The sequence below is a fragment of the Thunnus albacares genome, chromosome 22, assembly GCF_914725855.1.
Source record: "Thunnus albacares chromosome 22, fThuAlb1.1, whole genome shotgun sequence".
NCBI classification, from domain to species: domain Eukaryota; kingdom Metazoa; phylum Chordata; class Actinopteri; order Scombriformes; family Scombridae; genus Thunnus; species Thunnus albacares.
Window position 1 is genome coordinate 6,431,172 of NC_058127.1, and position 19,716 is coordinate 6,450,887.

The following is a 19,716-nucleotide window of genomic DNA, read 5'->3' on the forward strand; positions in this document are numbered from 1 at the left end:
TCCTCCTTTCGAGAGACTCTTTGACATTTGGCTGTCAGAGACTCCACAGGGAACCATTACGCTACTGGTGGGAATGAAGAATGGTTTAAATTAAGAGAATATCTCTTTGTGTGAGAGGCACAGACAGGCCTTAATCCACTCTCATAAGCTGTCACGGGGACGTGCAATGACGCAACAAAACCGGGATGAACGTAGCTCCTTTGTTGTGACAAATAATCCTCTGATGAAGAAGATGCACGAGGAGAGAGAGAAAAGAAAAGTGATGCTGGAAAGACAGAGGAGCATATTTTACTGACAAAATGACATGATATACGACGAGAACAAACGAGGCGTGGAGGGGAAAATGTGACGACATTGACGCCAAACGCGAGAAAGGGAAGAAACTCAACGTGTACTGTAGGTTTCTCTTGTACGGAACAGACAAATAACAAGGAACGAAAATGAATAAGACAAAAAATAAGTGGCAGAGACATGTTGAGAAACAGAAGACTGATGGTTTTGTCTCTTATTCCTTCAAATTAGCACTTAATCCTTTTTCCCCAACATGTTATTTTCTCCTTAACTCATCCCTTTTGGTTTCTTTCTTTCTCTCTGTTTCTTTCGTTCTCATTCCTTTCATCCCTGGTTTATTTCTTCTTCTGTCTCTTTTGCTCATCTGTCTTCCTTTCTTCCTCCTATTTGTCTTTTTTTTTTTCTTCTTTTAATGTTTAGCCTCTCTTAAATTGGTGCTACAGTATCAAGTTTTGATTTTAGCCACGCTGGTGGCACGGCTCTAGAGATGGCACCGCCACTCGTTCAGTCCACCGCTTTGATCCAGAGAGAAATATCTCAACTATTATCGAATGGATTGCCGTGAAATTTGGTACAGACATCCATGTCTCAGGATGAACTGCAATAACTTTGCTGATCCCTTAACTTTTAATCTAGCGCCAACATCAGTTTGAAATTTGCCCACGACTCCCAACCTTCCAGCATCCCTTCACATCAGCCTCAGCTGTACTTTGTATTCGCTGCTTGTTAGCAAATGTTAGCATGTTAACTTTTTTTTTTTTTTTTTATTATTATTCTTCTCTCACTTTCGCCAGCACATTCTGATTGTGCGATCAATCAAATGAATTGTCACAGATCGGACGTTATATAATACGTGGAGATATTCCAACAGAACCCAATCTAGTGTTTATTTAGCCTTGAATAAAGAATTTTGGTTAAGTTCAGTGGAAAATTTTGGTCATGATTTTGCATACCTAAATAGCAAAAAAAAACGGCCAAACAGCTACTGCACATCAACCAGATAACCACATTTTGTGTTCTTTATGTGTGTGTTTGCCATGAAACCAGTTTTCTGTCTCTCTTTCTGCATTTATTGGGCACTTTCTATCCTTGATGGATGGTGTGGATTAGTGTCTGACATGGCGTCTGACCGCAGACTGGCATTTTACTGGGCAGCACCAAACAGCTCGTAACCCCGCTGCTCCACTCTCGTCTGTAAAACGTCTCTTGTGTGTCCTCGGGCTCAGATCTCCTGCTGACAGTCACACTGTTCGGTGCCAACGAGGCTGTGCACACATCCCGAGACTATTAGTCAGCACTACACGGGGGGGCGCAAAGCGTGTGTGTGTCCGTTTCCCACAAACATGAGGCACACAAGCATATAACATTGCCGTCTCTTTAGCTGTGTGAGACACACACTGCTGTTAATCAGGGGCTTATAAATAACACATGTAGCACCAGTTTCCCATGATGACACAACGCCGTTAGCTAGAAAGCACAGTTCATTAGGTCAACATGTGTTTGTCGAAGAGTGTGTGTAGCGTCAGGTGAGTTCATAATAACGGACGTGTGTGTGTGTATGTGTGTGTGTGTGTGTGTGTGTGTGTGTGTGAGTACATTTGTGTCCGCCGGTATGACTCTGTGTTTGTGTTAAATCATGTTTACGAGTGTTTGTACCTGACTCAAGCAGTCATTTGGTTATTCGTACGTAAAGAGGCAAATAAAGACATCTGGGCTCAATGACTCAGCTCTGCGTATGTGTGTGTGTTTGTGTGTGTGTGTGTGTGTGTGTTTTCCTGCATTCTGTAACTCGTTTTCTGTCTTCGTCACCCATCCTTTAATCTTTTTTTCTTCTGACGCTCTTGCTGTGTTTCATCATCAGTGGTGGGAAAAGTTCAAACCCAGTTGTCTTGTAAAGTAAAGAGTTACTAGTTAAGACCTCAATATTTCACTTTTTGGGAGTTTTTTTTTTTTGTAATTGCTGCCATTTTTCTCTCTTTTATTAGAGCACGTGCAAGACTTCTGAGGCAACAATCTGTCTAAAGTAGAAAGAAGAAGCTGTCATACTGTCACAACAGGTAATTACAGCCCTGAATCTTGACTAAAAGAAAGCTGCCAGGCAATAACAGTTATAAAAGTTTTATAAGAGCCACGATCATGAATGTATTAAGAGAGCAGCTTTGCTACCAATTCGTCCAAAGTGGCGAAACCTCGGTAGTGCGACAAAGAAATTCCCCTGCGGCTGCTGCAAAGCTACCTTGAACTGAAAACTGAGTTCAATTTTTGTTGTGAATTTTTAGACCATTACGTTTTAATATTTGCAAAACTCTCCCCCAGAGCCTTGAGAAGCGTCGACTTCTGAGGATATGCGTAACCAACACATGGAAGAAATGACATGTCCTGCATTCCTTCAGAGCGTCCTCACAGCTATCATACACATGCAAACACTTGATTAAAAGTACGTGTACCGCTCTCCGAAGCGCACGTCATGTTCCACACGACGAGGACGCAAAACAGAAGGAAGAAAAGAATTTTTCTTTGGAAACTTATTTCTGTCGCTTTGTGGAGGATGACACTCGTTAATACGACACATCTTGTTGCTCGGCCACTTGATCTGATTATAATGTGTTTTTTTTTACAGGCTACTGCAGGTGCTTTAAGAGCTGTACACAGTATAAAGAATAAGCTTGTGCTCGACTGAAGCCGTGAAACAGAGGTCACCACAGGAAGGAAGAACTACAACTAAAACTGTCCAGATAAATAAATAAATACTGCAACCTCTGAAATAATTAACATATACCTTTAACCTTTTTTCTACCCACTTTTAGCACTTACATCCTGCTAAAACAATGTAAAATTACATAAATATGAACATTCAGAGCATCCTGCCAGATCATCAATGTCATATATCCTTTAAATCTTGATGTCCGAACTCATTTTAAGGGTCCGACAATCAAAAAATAGGCCAACTATTTGAAATGTAGGGCGTTAAAGGGTTAAACAGATTTTTCTGGTCTCCCTAAAGCAATGCCAGCACTCTGAGCTGGAACGAACTGAAATGTTTTAAATTATCTAATATTTCACTGACATGTCAAGTGTTTCTAAACAGCTGATGATACAAAGAAACACAATGTTCTTAATACAGTACAAAGTAACTATAATAATGATAAGAGCAGGAACAAATTAGCAATAAACACAAGTTATTCTGCGTTCACCAGTGTTCCTCATTTCCCAGAAATCATAATGATAATCAGTTAGTCAGTTTCCCAGCTGGATAACTCTCTCTCTCTCTCTCTCTCTATCTCTCTCTCTCTCTCTCTTACGCTCTCTCTTTCTCTCTCTATACCTCACTTTTGCTCACGCACGTACACCACACACACACACACACACACACACACACACACATTTCCGAAATTTCCCCAGAGAGGTCTGTATCGAATCAGATCTAAAAGGCCAATTACAGTAATGCCGCCCGACACTAAAATGTTTTTGTATTCGCCGTGAATACCAGGGGGAAAAATTCAGCAAAAGCACACACACACATGCACACATATACACACACACACACATGCACGCACACACACGCACACACATCATAACAATCCCAGAGCTATCAGGTCTCTGCTAAGCTTTAATAATGGGCTCCATTATAATTCAACTTTCTTCATATGTGGTCAGGAACAAAAAAGTAATGAAAAACTGGCAGGGCTTCACACACACACACATACACACACATACACACACACACACACACACACAGTAGTCTGTCAGTAAGAGAGAGAATTTGCTGGTCAGGCCGCAGCTATTTTTGGGGAATATTAGTAAAACTCACTGTGGATGAAAATTGAAAGCGATGAAGAGATAGGAGATGGAAAAGTAGGGATGAGCAGATTCAGAGGAGCAAACCACAGGCATCCACACAGAGAGAGAGAGATTAATAATGTGGTTGTCCTATAGCTCAGAGGACATTTCCAGTTTTAAATCAAGTTACTTTAACAAATATTTGCTGGTGTCTTCAAGTGCTGTTAGGAAAACTCAGTTTCCAAGTCGTAAAAAATGAATTCTCACTTGATATTCCAGGCTAAAAAAGCTGAAAAGCTCTAAAAACTCACCAGCCAGTTTTAACTAAAACTGATTCTTTTAAATGTCTTTTTTGCCTTTTATTCTCTTTTACATTTGTTTTCTACTTTTAACACTGTGTCTTTCCTGTTGTGTCTCTCCTGCTGCTCTGTTGTTGTGTTTAACTTCTTTTTTCCCCTAATTTGTATATCTATGTAAAGCGTCTTTTAATTTAAACACACACACATTTAATACTCATGTGTACTAATTACTTCCAGACATAAATTAAAAAGGCTATATGGCGGCCAGCTGAGACAAAGTTTGAAAGCAAAGCAAAAGTCAAAATCTGTACCGTTGTGCAATCATAGCCTGGACATAGCAAACATAATTATACTGTAGGCCTGTCAAGATTTGGATTTACATGTTGAAGGAGTGTGCACGGGGCTTTAATAAGAGCGATACTCCATATTTTAAGAGTTTAGAGGATGATGTCTTCTTATTAGCCTTAACAAAACCAAAAACTAAAGTGTAAGAATGGATTAAACAGTTTGTCTGCAAACATTAGCATGCCCTGCTAACTATTACTACCTAAAGTAGTTACCTTGCATTATTTCTAAAGACACAGAGTTCAGGCTAATGTTAGCGGCTCTGTCCTTTCCTTCAATCGGTTTGAGGAAGTTTACATGCCAGAAACTCCAGCCAAACTTGCATTAGATAGCGTTACATTTGCCAAATTCATCTGCTAGTCCTCCTCCTCAAATTCTTTTCCGTTGTAAAAATGAAACATGCCGTCTGAGAATTTAAAGCATAAACTTAACTTCTGTGTTGCTTGTCCAAAAGATAAGGGAACAAATAACATGTTTATTACATTTTTATTTATAATACAGCAGCTGCATTACATGAACAATGCTAACTAGCTTGAGCTGATCAAATTTGCTGGTGACAGTTGTTGAAGAAGCTGCTGTTGTCTGAATTCAAGTAAAATAAATCTACCAGCACAAATAAATGTGTGCATGTCAGGTATCTAGTTACATAACTTAGAGTTGAACATTTAAACATGAACGCAATATAAGCTGGAAGGAGAAAAAGACAAATTTAGACTGAAAAAGAGAAAAAAAATAGATGAATCAGAGCATGAAAACATGAAGAAATGGGAGGGAAAACACAACGAAAGAGTGAAGAATACAGAGATTACTACTCGAGGTTTACACTTTATTTTGTTAATATTTATTAGTGCTATTCTAGCAGTATCTTAGTTGAATATCAGGAATAGTTAGACGAAGGCAAAAAAAGGGAAGAAAAAGCAAAAACACAAAAGTGAAAACAGTAACTGAGATTTGAGGAAGAGTGAAGTAAAAGTAGAAAAAATTGAAATAAAAAGATCAAACTACATGTGTGTTTTTATCTGAAAATGTAATGACTTAAGAGAGAGAGAGAGAGTGAAAGTTACGAACACACACACACACACCCACACACACACACAGTGGGTGTTTCTATAACCTTTGACCCCTCAGGCTCATCAATAACCAGGAGGCGAGGAGAAGTGTGTGTGCTGTCTCATTCGTCTTCATTAGACCTCTGTGTGTGTGCGTGTGTGTGTGTGTGTGTGTGTGTGCCTGTGTGTGTGTGTTTGGTACGGCAGCGTCGTCATGCACACAAAGTTTCAGCGGATACACACACACGCAGGGTTCGTTCATTCAGGAAACAGTTTGTTAAGGAATTAAAACAACAAAACAAAATGTAAGTAGTTAATTTGAACATATAACTTGTGTTTATGGTAATTTTGTGGCTTTCGGGCCTTTTTTTTAAAGGTCAAAGCTTAACCGGCTTTTCATTTACACACACACACACACACACACACACACACACACACACACACACGAAAAAAAAAAACACTTCAGAAAAACACACACGCACAAAGATAAACCATGTATTGTGCCAGTTTTGTTTTATATCTTTTTATCATCCCTGCATCTCCCTTCGGGAGGAAGGAAAGTTAAAACACTGATATCTGATGGACTGATTATTTAACTCTCTATCACACACACAGGAGCCAGACGGTATGCAAACCAGACCCCAAACCAGGAAGCTGATGTTGGCGTTGAAAGCTTCACCGCCATGTACGTGCGGACTGAATGACACTGGCAGAGACAACAACAACTTCCACTCGCTCTTTTTCTCTCCTCAGCTCACTGCAAACGTTCTTCCCTCAACGGCATCAAAACAACATTCACCATCTGAGTTTTATCTGACGCATTTTCACGCAAACAAACTAATTCTTAACAGGTTGGGAGGATGCGTAAGGCATTGCAAAAGTGCAAAAGTGACAAGATTAGATATATTAAGAAATAGTCAGCACGCATACTAATACTGTGTGTGTGCTTGCAAAACGAAGGAGCTGCTCACAGCTGGAAAAAATTTAAAGTATATTGCACAACATTGGTGAGACAGCTCCAGGTAGATCTCGGAAAACATAAAAAAAAATAAAAAAAAGTATTAAATATTTGGAAAAACAACAATAATTGTCAAGTTCAAGTGGAAGAGACATTCCAAAGTGGCGTTTTTATACGATTTCCTGTAAAGTATGTCGATTTCTTGTACACTCACTGCAAAAACAGCCTATAAAGATTTAATTATAGCGATTAGCTTATATTTTATACAATTAGTATGTACTGAGGTATTGGTTGTTAAACTGCTATTGAAACACAGCATTCTTCTTTTATGCTGTAAAGCAGATTTCCCTCTAAAATCAGGCTTATATATACACAAGTCTTGATATTGCACCTGTTTACGCTAATTGAACAAATGTGTTATTTTTAGTCTTGTTTTTACTTGATATTTTTAATGTTTCCCAGAATCAAAGAAACAAAAACCACAGCAATAATCATAATAGACTAATAAACAGTAGATGCAAATACAGATAAGTGGGATTGTTATTTTACATCATTGCATCATTTTCTATAATTTTCGTGATGTCATTGGTAAGAATAATATGTCAGTTATGACCACTTAAGCGTGCAAAATATAGTGTATATCGCTATTAAAGCTCCACTTTTTGAATTAGCTTAATTTAGTTTCACACTTACTTAAAGTCTCACAGAGCCACAAAAGTAAAATTATAAACTTAAGAAAACACAAAAAGACATGAGAACATGTAAATAATTAGTCAGTGAGGATACAGACTGTATCTGCGGTTTGTTATTACTGCCGTTGCTACTCGTATGAAGGAAGAAAACAAGACCCGTGTCCTCTTTCTCCTCTTTCACCTGCCGTTCAGCTCACAGTGGTTTGTGTTTTGGAGGAAGTTATTCTGGTTTGTTATACAATGACTTCCTGTTTCTATAGTTAGCTGTTCCTTGTCTGCTAGAACACACTATCAAACCTGAGCATCACACACACACACACACACACACAGACACAAACACACACATACACAAAGTGATCTGATTAAAAAAGGCATAAAGATGAACAGATAGTGTGTGGTGGTGAGTGTGTGAGAGAAACACTGATAATAGAGGAGATACTTTTGCTGGTGTGTGTGTTTGTGTGTGTGTGTGTGTATGTATGCATGTGTGTGTGGTCCTCCACTGACCTCTCATAACCCCAGGATGACCTTGGATGACCTCTCACCTCTGCGAGTCACAGAGAGATCAGAAAGCAGCGGCGTTAGACCAGAAAACAAGATCAAATGAACAAAAAAACTTATAAAAACTAATCCATGATAAAGTATAAATGTTATATATGTTTAACAGAGTTACATTTCACACTTTTTATGATCTATGTGAGAAAAAAACATAGAGGACTGGCATGTTTAGACATGTTTAGACAAGTTTAGACTGACAACAAAAACAGATGACTTGAAACAGGCTGAAATGAAGAAGTCATGAAGTGAAATGTAACATAATTAAATGATGTTTAAGAACTGCTACTTGTAGAGTTAAGAGATAAATTTAAGACATTTAAAGATTATTTAACCTGCAGAATTAGAAAAGAGGTTTTGATACAACTTTCTCATAAGGCACCTTTGATAAAGAGTTTATAATTTGTTACTAATGGTTTTACTGGTGGTTAATGAATAATGGACTAATGCTTATCTATTATAAGCCATTAATAAGAACAACTTTTGGGTTGCCAGGTTGTGAAAAACCCCTTTGACTAGATTTCACCCTTTCTATTTGGTAGATTCAAGATACAAGAAGTTTGAATTCATGAAAAAAGGAGTTAAATTAAATTTAAATTTTAAATTCTAAAAATTAAAATCACAAAGTAAATAAATTACATATAAGTTAAAGTATTGCACAGCTTAGTATTGTGCAAAAAAAGACGCAATCCTGAGCAACAGGTCATAAAGTATACTACATTATTGCAAATATTGCAAATAACAGTGTGTTGAAAATACAGATAACTGTGTTCAACGTTCAGTCAGAGTGATCGGAGGAGAACAGTGAACAAGGGAGTCTTTCATGAGCCTGATGGCCTGAAGCTGTTTGCCAGCCTTGTGGTTCTGGATTTCACGTCTCTGTAACATCTGCCTGATGTGAGGAGGCTGTGTTGAGGGTGTGTACTGTCCTTGATGATGTTGGTTATAATACTGTTTAAAATGTTGATAATCATTAATAAATGAGTTGAGTTGTTGGTGAGCAGATATTAGTCCAGATCCTCCATCCATCGTTTTCTGGAGGGTAAGAGATCACATATCCAATTCCCAACCTGGCAACTCAAACATTATTCTTATTAATGGCACCTAAACCCTCTATAAAAGGGGGACTTATAAGAACGCATTAGCAAAGTTTTAGATTCAAAAGCACCAATTACTGAGTAAATTCTTCAAGTAACTGCGGTATTTCTGGTTAAATTGTGAAAATGTTAGGAGATCCTTTAAAAAACAAATTCTAGGATTGACACCAAAAACCATTAATTTGTTCCTTACTTTAGAGCTTTGTCTTAAACTTTACACCAAACTTCATTAAATTTATTGGTGAAAAAACTCGAAGGAACACAACACACGTATTGTAGCGACACGCTGTCTCGCAAAGCACAATGGAAAAACCACCCCGATGCATTAATTTCAACAATGGGGATCGACGTTTCCGCCAACTGTCTCCAGGATGAAAGAAGGGGCAGTTTGCCAAAACTTCATTTGTTTTTTATTTAAATTTATTGAGCAGTTTTCGAATTATCCTCAAAAAATATTTGAGACAAGTACCACCTCCTTGGGTGGAGATCATAACCGAATCTATCATTTTATCGTCACATTTTTGGACAACTGCTACTAAAGTCTCAGTTTTAGTAGCAGTTTTGAAAAGGTTTTCACACACAGAGCCATAAATCAAATCTATATGAGGCTGCTTTATCCAAGCTCTTGATGTGTTTGGCTCTTCTTAAAAAGACAAAAGACAGCAGAGGAAACGCGAAGATTGTTTTATTGGAGTCTGGATGCTCATGTGTGTGTGTGTGCGTGCGTGCGCATGCGTGCGTGTGTGTGTGTGTGTATTTGAAAGAGAGATCTGTTTCTTCTCACACTTGCCAGACCACATGAATCTGAGACACACCGCTGTCAAAGGAGTAATAATGAGATAACACACACACACACACACACACACATACATACATACACGCGCTGCAGCTTGCACGTTGTTATCGCACTGTAACACACATCTTGTAATACTCAAAGTGTGTGTGTGTGTGTGTGTGCGTAAAGGAGAGGGAGGGACAAACGTAAGGCAGCATGAGAGGAGCATGAAAGTGAGAGGAAATCCTTGAACTTTCATCTCTCTTTCGCTGCCAATCCTCCTCTTATTTCTCTCCAGTTCTTCGGTTTCCTTCATCTTCATCTTTCAAAGCTAATATTTCTCGCAATTTATCACATGTGAATTGCAGTACAAGGAGTCCCCGCACACTAGAATAACAGCCATCCCTTTAAATTTTATCAGCAACCTTTGGACCTTCCTCAGGCAAAATGAGACATATATGTATATATAACAAAACGATCAGTGACATTATAATAATATGTATGTAATAATGTGTCAAGATGATCTTATCACAAGGAAAATGTTCCTCAGAGTGTCTTGAGGTGGGAACATTTACACAGCAGCAGTGCTAATATGTTTATAGAAAATACAAAGCCTAGACAAGACAAGTCTTATTTATGGTATTAAACTTACATCAGTACAAGCAGATATATCGTTGATATACAGTGAGTAGTAAAATTAGTCAGTTTTACTTCAGTATTTCCATTTTATAGTCACTTTATACGTCTCCTTCAGTACATTTCAGTGCAAAATATTGCTCTGCTACATTTATTATAGTTACTTTGAAGATAAAAATGTTCCAAAAAAGCTTTTAAAATATGATGCACTGTTAGAGATCCATGGACAATCCTGCAACTTAATGTACAGTTTATTATAGTCCATGACTTTTACAGTATATATTCAGAATTAGTTATTGTTGTATCTTTAGCCTCTATTTTACTTTATCTATACATCCAAACATACATTGTTGTCTATACTAAACACATCAAAGTGCCAAAACTTGAGGTGAACGTATGTAAAAATGCTCCCTGACATTCAAAAGTTACCTCTACTTCCTCCTGGTGATGATGTCAGATTGTTCGTGCGTGCCCATAAATGGCCGTCTGTCGGTAGCCTTTGTCGCTAAGGTCGTTGCTAAGGCTGTTCCACAGGTTGTTCACGTTGTCCACTCGCTTGTTTCGGATCGGATTTTGGCTCAAACGTGTGCGGATGTATTTGAGAAGTTTCCATTTCGAGTAAAGAACGAAAAAAAGATGCAAAATCCTACTACAGTAGTTCATTGCTGGGCTCATCTGGAGGGGGCGGGCCTTAAAGAGACAGGAGCTAAAACGGCCTGTTTCAGACAGAGGCTGAACTGAGGGGCTGCATAAAGAGCCAATATAAGATAAATAAGGAGTTTTTTGAGCTGTAAATCATGCAAAGATATTCCTGTAGAGCCCAAGAATATAATTATAGATACATGTATTATATGATATATGATATATGATATGTCCCCTTTAAGTAAAGCATCTTAACACTTATTCCACCACTGTTGACCTGATGTAATAATCCATAAATATTACTGTGTTTTGAATGAGGTTGAGAATGACTGCCTATTTCATCATGATCTTAAGAGTGTAAATGTTCACATTCCAGTCTGTAGACATGACAGATGAATGTAGATTACAGTTCATGCTCACATACAAGCTCAGCTGCTGACTCAAAGTCTCACAAAGAAACACCTGGATTAAGCGAAACTCAGCGTGAGTGATGCAGCAGACAGCTCACAGCCATCTGTGTACAGTAATAACATCTGTACTGTAGAGATTTGTTTTCAAAAAATTTAAAAAACTTGAGAACCAGACAGTGACCTTCACTAAGTCGAGCATTAAGAGGAACTAAAATCTGCGGTCAGCTATTTCTCAAGGGGTGATAAAGTGACCGCTCACTGACTCATTACTGACTCAGGCTGACTTTGGGTCAGGAAGGGTTAAGATGACACAGAACAGAAAGAAAAGACGAGGGGGGGGGTGGGAGGGGAGAGGAGGTTTTTTTAATGGATGTTTCAGGAAAATGTTCGAAAGTGGAAAAGTACAATAGAAGAGAGAGTTCAAAAAGTTCAGTAAAGGCATAAAAAAAAACAAAAAAACAGAGAAAGCGGAAAGGGAGAAGGAGGTATTTGTGAGGCATCTCTAAGCTTTGAGCGCTCCACCGCTTCTCTATAGGCTGCTGGAACACACACACACACACACACACACACACACACACACACACACACACACACAAAACCAGAGTCAGCCGAGGAAACCTGGAGCACGCAGAGAGTTTGTGTTGCTTTGGATTCGCGTCGCTACCCTCCAATGAACAAGCGTACACGCACACACACACCTCCCACCTGCAGCGCCAACACACACTCAAAAGTTCTCGTTAATCACATCCCTCACAGGAGACATCCCCGCTGTCTGAAAGGTCAAAGTTCACCGTGATGAGAGAGAGACAGAGAGAGACAGAGAGAGAGAGAGAGAGAGAGGAGGGAAGAAAGAAAAAAAGAGAGCTTGGGATACATTTTAACATATTTTTTTTCTTGTTTTATCAGCTGTTGTAAGAATATAAAACACTTCCTGTCGTCTCTCTGTAGGTTGAGACTGCAGGAGGTGAAATAAGCAACACTTGTTTCAGGTAACTAAGTGCATCCACTCAAGTACAATTTTGTGGTTCTTTACTTCTTGTTCTGCTAAATTTCAGAGGAAAACATATATTTATACTCTGTTATGTTTATTTGAGAGCTTTAATTACTTAAGCAGCCAGCGGGGTTATTTAATAACTGATGTTAACGCATATTTATTGGTCTCGTGATACCAGACAATCGGAGATCTTTCCCTACGGGTCGTCTGGGGATTTCTAAAAGCACAATAGTAGCTGCTTGAACGGCCAGCGGCGAGTCCAGCCGCTGACAAGCCTACGCCCTTTTACATTTTATCGAGGACACACCTTACCAGAAATGATGCTTTCCTCCCATTCTCCTCTGTAGTGAACTGCAGGTCACCGCTGCCAATATAAAGGGCCGCCTGAAAGAATTTGGATTGCAGGTTTTTTTTTGTTTCAAATCAGTTTTAACCAACGAAAGCTCAGTCTCTACTTGAGCGACTTGTGAGTCTTCCTATTTATATGCAACATATTATATGATTAGCTACTGCTAATGCTAGCTTCTACTGCATAAATTACACAACATGCACTGAAAGATGCATTAGAACAAACATGAAAATGATCAATGATTAGATTATCAAATAACAGTCTGGACAAAAATATTCTCAACAGTTTTCCATTTATTCCGTATTTGTCTGTTGGCATTTGTTGCAACTTTATTAGTATTTTACTTTTTTTTGTTCATTCATTAGTGGTTTAATACAACAGCTTGTACAGTGCTTCTGTCTCAATAAAGATTTCTGCTTACAAAATACAAAACGAAAAAAAAAAAAACAGAGACAACATCTGCGGTGTGAGGACTCGTGGACGCGAGTAAAAAAAAGGTCAGAGTAACGCAGGTGACCGGAGGGGGTTTGTCAGCCAGTAACACTTTCGTTTAATACTTCCACGCTGCTCTTAAGCAAGGCGTTGAACAGGTGGAGCGGCTTATTAGCAGTAAACGCAGTAACAACAACGACACTAAAATGTCCAAAAATCCTGCAGCTAAAGTTTGTAGAGATGAAGATCAACTAACAAGGACTGAAAAAACTCAAGAGTCAGATCTTAGAGTTGAGAGAAAACGTCCTTAATTACTTCACAATTATCAAACATGGATGTCATGGTTACAAAACAATCCAATTTATACAACAGGCTAATATACTTGAGTATTATATTGAGTAAGCAGAGCTGCAGCAATTTCATCAGCAATCAATATAATCATTTTTTAAAAGGAAAAATGCCACAAATTTGCTTCTCAAATGTGACGATTTCAAGCTTTTTTTGTGTAATACATGATAATAAACTAAATATATCTGGATTTTAGACTGTTGATCAGACAAAACAAGACATCCAAAGACATTTTTCACTATTTTCGTACATTTTCTAGACAAATCGATTAATAAATCCATTGAGAAAATAACCGCTAGATCGTCCCATAATGAAAATAATCGTTAGTTGCTGCCTTAGATAAAAGCAAACAGCACATTTTTAGTGTATAACAACAACTGTCATAGAACAGAAAATGTAACAAAAAGACCTCCAGTAGACCATGAGATGTGGTAGAAATCTCAAGAAAAAGCTCTCAAATGGACTTTTCGAGTTGAGATTTTTACTGTAAATGCAGTGCAGTGTTCAGTAAACTGCGTCCAGAGTCCAAACAACCGACAACGTTGCTGCTTTATTGGCAGGAAACAAACAAACAAAAAAAAACAAACAGCAAAGGCACATTCAATAACGACGGCCCCCGTTCCCTTACTAACACCTAAAAAAAAAATACACAGCTAAGGATGGATGAAAAAAACAAAACAAAACACACACACACACACATCTGTATAAATGCACATACTTGAATTCACAGTGTCCGCATGCACACGTGAACACAAATACACATGATGTCGCTCAATAAAAACCAAACAAACTGATCAAATTTCCTCCTTTGTGGAACAGAGAGGAAGCAGAAGACTTAAGTTCCCTTCTGACACACACACACTAACACACACACACACACACATCGCAGGTTTGAATCCCTTTATCAAGCGCCATGATTAACACACACACACACACTAACACACATAAATTGCTGCAGTTTCCAATGCTATTATTGCACCCAAAGTTCAAGAAAAAAAAAAAGCAACAAAAAGAGCGAAAAAGACCCATATTAGTTAAAAAAAAAACAAAAAACAACAACTAGTGTGAATGAAATTATGTGCTGTGCTTTATCTAAACAAATGACACACATTCAGACCCAAACGACAGCTTGGCATATGGAAGACATATACGTGTTGTGTGTTCGGCATTAGTACGATGGTTTTTCTAGTCTCTTTCTAGTCATACACTTTTTATAGCGGCTGCCAGATCAAGGGGGGGGCATCACATCCCCCTTCTTTAAGACCCAGTTCTTTATACAAGAAAATCAAGTTTTACTGAGAGGAGGGTTGGGTTGCCATGTTTTGGACCCCAACCCTCCCTTTTTTATAAAAACACTCACTGTGCTGTTAGGGGGGAAGATAGAATAAGGTTGCCAGATCTGAGCGATCAGAGTCGCCCGTTCAAGTGTTCGCAGGTTGAAGTGAGAGGAGGGGAAACGGGTTGCCATATTGCATCGTTATCGTGTTGTTCGCCCCGCTGATATCCGCGGACCCCGATTTACAACATCTACAACCTAAAATGACATCCCTCCCGCCACGGAAGACGACCTCTCTCTCTCTCTCTCTCTCTCTCTCTTTATTTGATGTACATTCAATTCGTTGTGTTATTGTGCCTCAGTGAGAGGGAGAGCAATGTGGAAGACATTTAAAAAAAAAAAAAAAGGTTGAGAAACAGAGAAAGCTGGAAGAATAAAAACGCAAGTTCTCTGGAAAAATAACTCACATTAGGTTCACGCACACAATTCCCATAATTCCCATTATAATCTATTGTTACTCACCACCTACGGACTAAAAAAATATGAACCTGTTCTCCCACCGCGCAGACCTATAAACACGTCTTATGACGAGGCCTGATAGCGTCTAACGACTGAAGCAACACGTTGAGCAACGAACTCCTCAGAAAAACTGTGTAGACGTATTATTCATAATGTGGTTTTCATTACTTATATCCTCACTATTCTTGCTCCTTAATGACACTTACGTACTTTTATCGTCTGGTACTACATGATTAAATCTTATAATATAACTAATGATGCTATTATTTGCTTGTCAGAAATCTCAGTTGCCTTCAAAATCAAGTTTAATTAAGGATAAAACTGGTGATATTCTATATTTTTTTTCATTATTAAAGGACAAATCCCATTAAAAAAAGACTCAAACCTGCTGATTCCTCCTGAAGATCTTTTTAAAAAAACTGTCAGAAATATATATATATATAGTTTCATTTTTAAAAAGGCTCAGTCATTTGTCGAAGACAGCTGTAGTTTTTTAGTAAACTGTGTGTCGTTGGGGACTATTTTCAGCTGTGGATTAATACACATTTGGTGCTCCAGTTGAGTATTTCCTGCAGCAGCAACAACGGAGCTCTACTGGTAAGAGGAATAACATATATTGGTCTTTTCATGGGATTTGTTGACAGTAAGAAATATACAGAATATCACCAGATTTATTCTTTAATGTCAGCTGGCAGGAAGAGTCGGCGTCACATTTGGTTACATCTCATCTTCATGGTTTGTTCGATGGACGTTGTTTTTTTGAAGGAAACCAGTAAGATCGCTTGGTTCATATCCAGAGAACTGGACGTCAAACTGAAGCTATCAAAAGACAGATTTCTCTTTTTAAAGGGAGAGACGTTGGAGAGTTTCTAACATCCTCTCAGTCTCTGCCAGACTAACCAGTAAGATCATTCAGTCTCACAACCAGACTAACCAGTAAAGATCATTCAGTCAAGGCCAGATAACCAGCAGCAGTGTTTTAGTGGGTTAGCAGGAGGAGGAGGAAGTGATACTTGTTTTAGCTCCAGCACTCAAAGACGCTCCAGCCTTTTAAGATTATGTCGCTTATTCCAGAAATCAAATCAACCAATCAGATTGCACATTATGAGCTCGTTCCAGCCTTCGATTGGTTGTTAACGGTAACCAACGGGTGTGGTTGTTCGGAAGGAAGTCCAGTGACGTTAAGGTGCATAGATCAGCCAGTGGTCGGGTCGGAGGTGCTGAACAGACCGATGAGGATGGTTTTTAAACGAGCCAATCGGACGGTGGGCTTTCAGGCCCGCCGCCGCCGCCACCGCCGGCCGGGCCGATCTGATGCGGCGCTCTAGGTGTGGTGCTGTGCGATGAGGTTGCGTAGCTGTTTGATGATGGTGTCGATGAGTTTCTGTCTGTCTCTGTCCGTCTTCCTGAACTGGGCGAAGACGTTGTTCTTCCTGCTCGTCTCCCTCATCCTGGAGATAAGGAAGGACAGATGGAGATACGGAGGGAGCGAAAGGATAAATAAGGGCGAAAGCGAAAGGAATGAGAAGAAGAAAAAAAAAAAATTAGAGAATAAACAAGGATGAAGAAGAATTTAGTATTTTACATTCTCAGTGTTTGAATGCTGTAAGTTCATCCGATGCATTCAGGAAAACACAGTTTAGTCTGAGCATGCTCAGTACAGACACACACACACAGCTCTGCTACGGTCACCTGTTAAAGAAGAAAAAGACGTTTAAAGCTTGGTGTGTGTGTGTCACATGAGACAGTGTGTGTGTGTGTGTGTTTTGTCGCAGAACGCTGGATTGTTATGGACCTCCAGGAAGTTCGGGGGGTTCCAGCAGACCAGACAAGCACCAGCAGGGGTGCTTCCTCCTGGGGACAGACAGACAGAGAGAGAGAGAGAGAGAAAGAGAGAGAGAGAGAGACCACCGAGTCTCTGGTAGCTCCGGAGAGAAAACGCTGACCCCGATTAAGGAAGGTCAACCGTACTGTACTGAACAATAGACGGGATCATACGACTCTTGAGTGTGTGTGCGTGTCTAGAGTCTTGAAATTTGTGTGTATTTAAGATCTGTGTGAGAACTTTCATAGGAAGAAACTCACAAACTCAGATCATAACCTTTACTGTGAATGCAGGTAGTGTGTTTTCATGCAGGTTGTGTGCATGTGTGGTTATCACTCTCATACACTGATAAACTGATGGTACACTGATACATGATGTGGGTGTTGTTGTAGTGATAACATCCTATTGTCAACAGCCACAGCGATAAACATCAGTATCACCACAACACGAGTCTAATTTTTCACTCACTGATGAGAATGTGTGCGTGCGTTTGGATAACCGTATGAATATTATTTATCTTTCTTGCGCATACACAACTTTTAGTAGTCGTCTGAGTAATCTTTATACATGCACACACACACACACACACACACACACACGCAGAGCAGAGCAGAGACGATACTCACGGCTTAAATAACCTGTCAAAACACGACAGAAAAGGACAGACAGGAGATACAGAAGAGCAGTTGAGATGGAGGTAAAGAGTGATTGGCTTCCTCCAGTCGTGCTTTGATGTAGGGCAGCAAATGATTCCCACTATCACTAATAATAATGATAATAATAATAATGATCTGTTGACTTGAAATATGCTTATTTGCTTATTTCAAAATGGTAAAATGAGGAAAAAAATTGACATCAATCTCATGTTTGTGTGAGCTGGTTAGCCTAGCTTAGCATAACGACTGGAAGCAACAGGAAACGAGTAGCTTGGTTTTGTTTACACTCCTCTAAAGCTGGCGACACACTGTCAATATACGATCTGATCGCCAATTGGCACGAGCCTATCTAGAGCTGAACTAACGATTATTTTCATTGTCGGTTAATCAATTAGTTGTTTGGTCTATAAAAATGTCAAAAAATGTCTTGTTTGGTCCCAACCAACAGTCAATAACTCAAAGATATTCAGTTTCCTGTCATAGAAACCAGAAAACATTCACATTTGAGAAGCTGGAATCAGAGAATTTGGACATTTTTTTCTTAAAATATGACTCTAAACACTTAATTGATTTCCAAAATGGTTTGTGACTAATTAAATAATCATTGCAGTTCTAAGTGTATCTAGTTTGTTTAATTGAAAAGTATGTTTTGGAGCTTTTTCTTGATATTTTATCCATCTGTCCAGCTTCTCTGGCTATAGAACGGGTTGCCAGATAACATTGGTGGACACAGGTTTTGATCTCTGTACAGGTATGATGGTACCAAACCTGGCAACCTCATAGGTAAATATGTGACTTCTAAGTGTATTGATAATGTGCTGTGTCGCTCCTCAGGCTCTGTGGGCCTCCCTAGACCCTCCTCCTCCTCCTTCGTGCTATTGGCTGCTGCGTCTGGGGACCTGCAGCCAATCGCTGCCCATCTGGGGGTCATATAAATGCTGAAGAACTGGCCCACTTTGGTCACTTCTTGCTGCCTGTTAACACCCAGAGATGTGAGACTAGATCTATTTTGTCAGGATTCAGTCCGTAGCTCAGTTGTATGTTGTTTCCAGGTGATTATTTTTTATTGCTGTTAGATTCCAGTTAATCAATTCATCATCTTAATTTATTGTTTTTTATGTCCTTGCCAGGAAGCTCCATCAGGGAACTGTTGTTTTCTCCTGTTTTTGTGTGTTGATTGGAAGTTACCTTAAGTATTATATTCTTTTATTTTGGGGTTATCCATCTTGTATTTGTGGTTTTGTTTCTATTCAGGGCTTGTTGGTTTTGTTATTTTGGCTGCAGGGCTCCTTAAAGTCAAACTTTTGCTTCAAAAAGAGAGAAAATATGAACAAACTGACTCCTTATATTGTTCATCTAGTTCATGTTAGTCCTCTAACCTCCATTGGGTTGGGGTATTTTTTTAAAACTTTGGACAGCTTGCCCCCCCCCCCCCATGTTTCCAGTCTTTATGCTAAGCTAGGCTAACCACCTTCTGACTCTACAGACATGAGAGTGGTATCAATTTACTCATCTAACTCATAGAAAGAAAGCCAATAAGCACATTTACCAAAAACCTATTTTTCCAATCTATCAATCAATATAATGTCCATCACAATGTCCCAGGGTGATGGTTTTCTACTTCTTGTTTTGTGGGACCAACTGTCCAAAGATACTCAATTCCCAACTATAACTTTAATAGATACAAAAAGTGGAGAAACCAGGAACATAATAACAGTACAATAGATGAAAAGGACAGAAGAAGAGTGAAAAATCGACACATTAGTGGATGAATGAAGGGTAACTCAC

At 39.0% G+C, this 19,716-nt stretch overlaps 1 protein-coding gene and 1 long non-coding RNA gene across 9 annotated transcripts in view; one reads left to right on the top strand and one right to left on the bottom strand.

The window, feature by feature from the left end:
• The first annotated feature begins 423 nt into the window (after positions 1–423).
• Positions 424–19,710, top strand: LOC122973229. Of its 2 annotated transcripts, XR_006399922.1 has the most exons (5): positions 424–1,817; positions 2,277–2,348; positions 6,380–6,449; positions 12,478–12,518; positions 18,763–19,710. It is a non-coding gene; the product is annotated as an uncharacterized LOC122973229 (long non-coding RNA). The 2 variants fall into 2 exon arrangements; XR_006399921.1 differs by lacking the exons at positions 12,478–12,518; positions 18,763–19,710 and having other exon boundaries at positions 6,380–8,470.
• Positions 13,148–19,716, bottom strand: part of exoc6b (exocyst complex component 6B) — a 116,258-nt gene continuing 109,689 nt past the window's right edge. For 3 of the 7 annotated variants that reach the window (XM_044340599.1, XM_044340595.1, XM_044340597.1), the window contains 2 exons: positions 17,899–17,910; positions 13,148–16,898 (listed from right to left, as the gene is read on the bottom strand). In XM_044340599.1, the coding sequence (XP_044196534.1) occupies positions 16,772–16,898; positions 17,899–17,910 (139 nt within the window). In that variant the 3' untranslated portion in view covers positions 13,148–16,771. The remainder of the gene's footprint in view (positions 16,899–17,898; positions 17,911–19,716) is intronic. The other 4 variants (XM_044340596.1, XM_044340598.1, XR_006399920.1 and 1 more) reach the window with 3 other exon arrangements.